Raw genomic sequence first — 3,888 nt, 5'->3', positions numbered from 1 at the left:
TGTTCTTAATTTCATCGGGAACCACTCATTTATCAGACTGCTAAAACAGTGATGTGAGCAGGTATTTCACTTCATCTCTTGCTTGGAAACAAAGGTTGCTCTGTTCAAACTTCTTTGGGGGAAATAAAGATCTATTAATAAAAGGAGTTTATGTTCATATTAATTGAGTTTACTCACAACAGGTCTAGTTAATAACCCTGAAAAGTAGTTTTAAAATAACTAAAAAGATAATTTGGGCTGGGCTTGCCTTGTCCTGTCTCTTCTGACAAAATGATAAACCTAAACTTTATAGTTCTTTGTTTTTCACAAAGCTTTTCCTTTTGCCAGTGCAAGTCAGAAGATGACAGGAGTCTGCTCACTCTCTCAGTGTGGCTACTTGCAGCACTTCTTAGTGTCTGGTTTTAGAATTCTTGCAGCTTTTCAATTGCTACATCATTACAAAATGGGCTGGGTGTGGGGTGGTGATAGAGGACAGAGGAAGAAGATTGGCATGGGCAGGTTGAATCCTTAGCAGAGAGCTGGTCTCAGCATGATGAAGAACACCAGGAGAAAGAAGATGCATATGTCATTCTTTGTGGCATTTTACCCTGTCGGCTCACTGTTCCAAAATATTTTCTAGGTAAAACATCACAATGAAGGTGGCAGTTCTGTGTTTATGCCTTATCAGTGTTGCTGCTGCATGGCCAGTAAGTAAATCACAAATATGTATTAGCAATCACATATTTTCTTTGCACATTAGCAAGAAATTAATACTGACAAATGCTTTTTTCTCCCTTCAAGGTGAGTAAATCCAAGCAGCATGCCATTTCTGCCAGCTCCGAAGAAAAATACGTAAGCTCCTTTTGTCTTTCTATTAATTTTCTTTAATAAATCCTTTTATTTTTTTTTCTAATACATATTGTCTGACATATGTTTTATGATTGTAGCTGCTTGCAGAACATGCCCTCACCTGGCTGTTATGAGCCAGTTTCTCAGGTACCCAAAGCAGAGTACCACTGAATTCAGCAGACTTTTGCCATGTTAAGCATCCTGGTATCTGGTGGTGGACTCTCGTCATAGCTGTATCTCTGGACCAGCACTGGAAACCCTCTTTCTTAATGAAAAATGTGTAAGCTGCCAGTTAAAAATAGAAAAGGACTGTAGCATGGCACATATAACCCACATTCATTAGTGTGGATCAGATGACGATATTAGGTGTTGGAAGAGCACTTTAATTCACTTCTCATGAATTTTTGGAGTGGTGTGAGTGAATAATATTGGTCTTATATAGAGCTATTTGAGTTACACTCCATCACCAGCAACTGCCCATGTAAAATCAGTTACTGACTCTGAGAATCAGCTACTGCTTTTAGCTTAGAGGCTTCATGATGTGGGAAATCATTCCTGAGAATTAGCAGAACTGATAGAACTCCAAATTTCACTCAATAAAAATGTGCTGGAGAAACTGGGCTGAAATTCCCCAGGTGCCAGTGGGGGAGGTACATCTTCTGTATTATAGTGTTTGGGTATAATGGTCATCTGGGATCACAACTTGTTTGGAGGCCTCTTTCTGTTGCAATGAATTGCTGAGGACGCAGCCCATACCAAAGGAGTATGCATTGCAGGTGCCTCATTGGCCTGAAAACAGAGGTTGTGGTGCAGACAGCTTTGCTTGCTTCTGTATGCTCCTTTGTGAATTAAAACTACCTTTATTTTTCCACTTAAAGGACCTCAGGGGCCATCAGTTACACAGACATCACCCCCACCATGTGAATTCTCAGTCTTGGGAGAGTCTGCAGCATGCACGGAATGACCTGGCATCACCTCAGCAGGTATGTGCAAATAATTGGAAAAGGAAGAAGAGCATCTTTGAATGCCAAGATTTGCATGTTAAGATTAAATGCTTAAAGAATGGTCAACATGCAGATCAACTTTATTGTCTGTGCCCTGGCATTCTAATAGTGAGTTTGCTGTTGTTTTCAGACTCTTTACTCTTCAGAAGAAAGTGTGGATGTCCCAGAACAACCGGTAAGTGTGTTGAACAGCAGAATATCAGTTGGGTATTGATAAAATACCAGATAAAAGTTTTGCACATCTTGTATATGTTCATTTGTCTGATGGATACTAAATGTTTTCCAGCGCTTTCCTGATGTGTCAAGCAAGAGCCATGAAGATGTGGCTGACGATGATGATGATAATGATTCCAATGACACAGATGAATCCGACGAGGTTGTCACCAGTTTTCCCACAGACATTCCAGTAACTGCATCCTTCCCTCCTTTCCCTTTCACCCGGGGAGACAATGCTGGCAGAGGTGACAGTGTGGCCTACAGAGTGAGGGCAAAAGCCACATTGGTGAAATCTAGCAAACTCCGCAAAGCTGCAAAAAAGGTAAATAGTGCTGAGCAGCACGGTCCATGTTTTTGGGAAAGGGTAGTGAACTTTAAAATAGACATGTTATTTTATGGGAGTTATCTGTGAAAAGGATTGGTGGGAGGAAAGGTAGGCAAAAGTGAAGGAATGTATTTCCTTTCTCTGGACACCCCAAATTGGTGAGGGCTGTTGATGTGCAGAGGCAGGACAATATATCCTGGTTTGAGCCGGTTGCACTATCATGATGTACTTGCACAGATGAAACCTGAGGCCAGGATCAAACTTGAGTTTCTTGTAATGTGAAAGGTCCATGTAACTCCATAAAATGACCACGGTGTCTCTGAGCAGAGTTGTATCATGCAGGCTTTGAGTGTCCCTGCAGCCTACACTGCTTGCTTTGGTGCAGTACAGCACTATCTGGTGACAGATCAGTTCCTCAGGAGTGACATTGACTCCTTCTTGTTCTGCTCTGTAACACAGCTCATGGTGTATGATGCCACCAAGGAGGATGAGAGCGACCTGGATGCAGCCAGCCAGCAAGCAGGACTCTCCTGGGAGGATTCTGCTGCCCACCGCTCCCTGGGGAAGCACATCAGCAGCGGAAAATGGGCTGACAAGAGCCATGGGCAGGACAGCAGTGAGCTGGACAGCAAGTTGCGTGACTGGAGTATGGAAAACAGTCAGCAAAAATTTGACAGCCGTGAGAGGGAAGGAGATGATGACAGCAAGGCTAGTGTCAGAGGGGACAGTCACCAGAGCATAGAAAGCAAGGAGAGCCAGGTCCATGTTTCAGCTGAGATCCCTGATGATAACAGCAGTCAAATGCTGGAGAGTGCTGAAGATGCTCAAGAACATCACAGCATCAAAAATAACGAAGTCACCCTTTAAGAGGAAATGTAGTTTTCCCATTCTTCTTCAATACCTACCTAAAGGGAGGGGGGAGTAGCTTCATTGCAGGTAACTGTTTGTAAATGTAGAGCGTGTGGTCATTTTTCGGATTTGGGGCGGCCTCCCCTTGGCCACCAGCAGTCACGCTGGCTTCCTAGGATGCAGTCGTTGGAAGCATGGTGAAAGGAGAGCAGTGTGGACGCATAGAGTGAGTGTTTACGTCTCTGGCATGCTGCTCTCTGTACTGCCAGCCTGAATTTTGCTGTAACTGGATTTAAATAAAAATACAAAACTCTGTACCTCTGGGCTATGTTATTGTGTGCTGGGATGGGGGCTTTCTGACTGCATCAGGAGTTTTAATACCTCTCCTGTTTATGTGAAATAGCTGTTCCCATGCAATTCATTAAATGGGTAAAACTCCTCTGCAGGGCTTGCTTCATATTTACCGAGAGCAAGCGAAGAGCTGGCCCGAAATACCCGGCTCCGGCCTCTACACTGCTCTCACTGAGGCGCCCCAGGGCTTCGCGTCTGGCTGGGAGGAGACGACGCGGGGCCTTCTCCGAGGGCACGGTGGGACCCTAGCGGCTCCCGCTCGGGGTCGTGACAACTACATCTCCCTCCATGCCCCGGGCTTTCCGGGCCGCCGCC

General features: G+C 44.5%; 1 protein-coding gene across 1 annotated transcript; it reads left to right on the top strand.

The window, feature by feature from the left end:
* The first annotated feature begins 632 nt into the window (after window positions 1-632).
* On the top strand, window positions 633-3,240 carry LOC104538594 (osteopontin-like). The gene is made up of 6 exons (XM_010181850.1): window positions 633-686; window positions 781-831; window positions 1,707-1,811; window positions 1,963-2,007; window positions 2,119-2,370; window positions 2,833-3,240. The coding sequence occupies exons 1-6, from the start codon at window positions 633-635 to the stop codon at window positions 3,238-3,240; spliced, it is 915 nt and encodes a 304-aa protein (XP_010180152.1).
* Window positions 3,241-3,888: the final 648 nt, after the last annotated feature.

The sequence above is a fragment of the Mesitornis unicolor genome, unplaced genomic scaffold, assembly GCF_000695765.1.
Source record: "Mesitornis unicolor isolate BGI_N332 unplaced genomic scaffold, ASM69576v1 scaffold14953, whole genome shotgun sequence".
NCBI classification, from domain to species: domain Eukaryota; kingdom Metazoa; phylum Chordata; class Aves; order Mesitornithiformes; family Mesitornithidae; genus Mesitornis; species Mesitornis unicolor.
The sequence above is the reverse complement of the archived record's forward strand: the minus strand, read 5'-3'. Positions and strand labels throughout refer to the sequence as shown.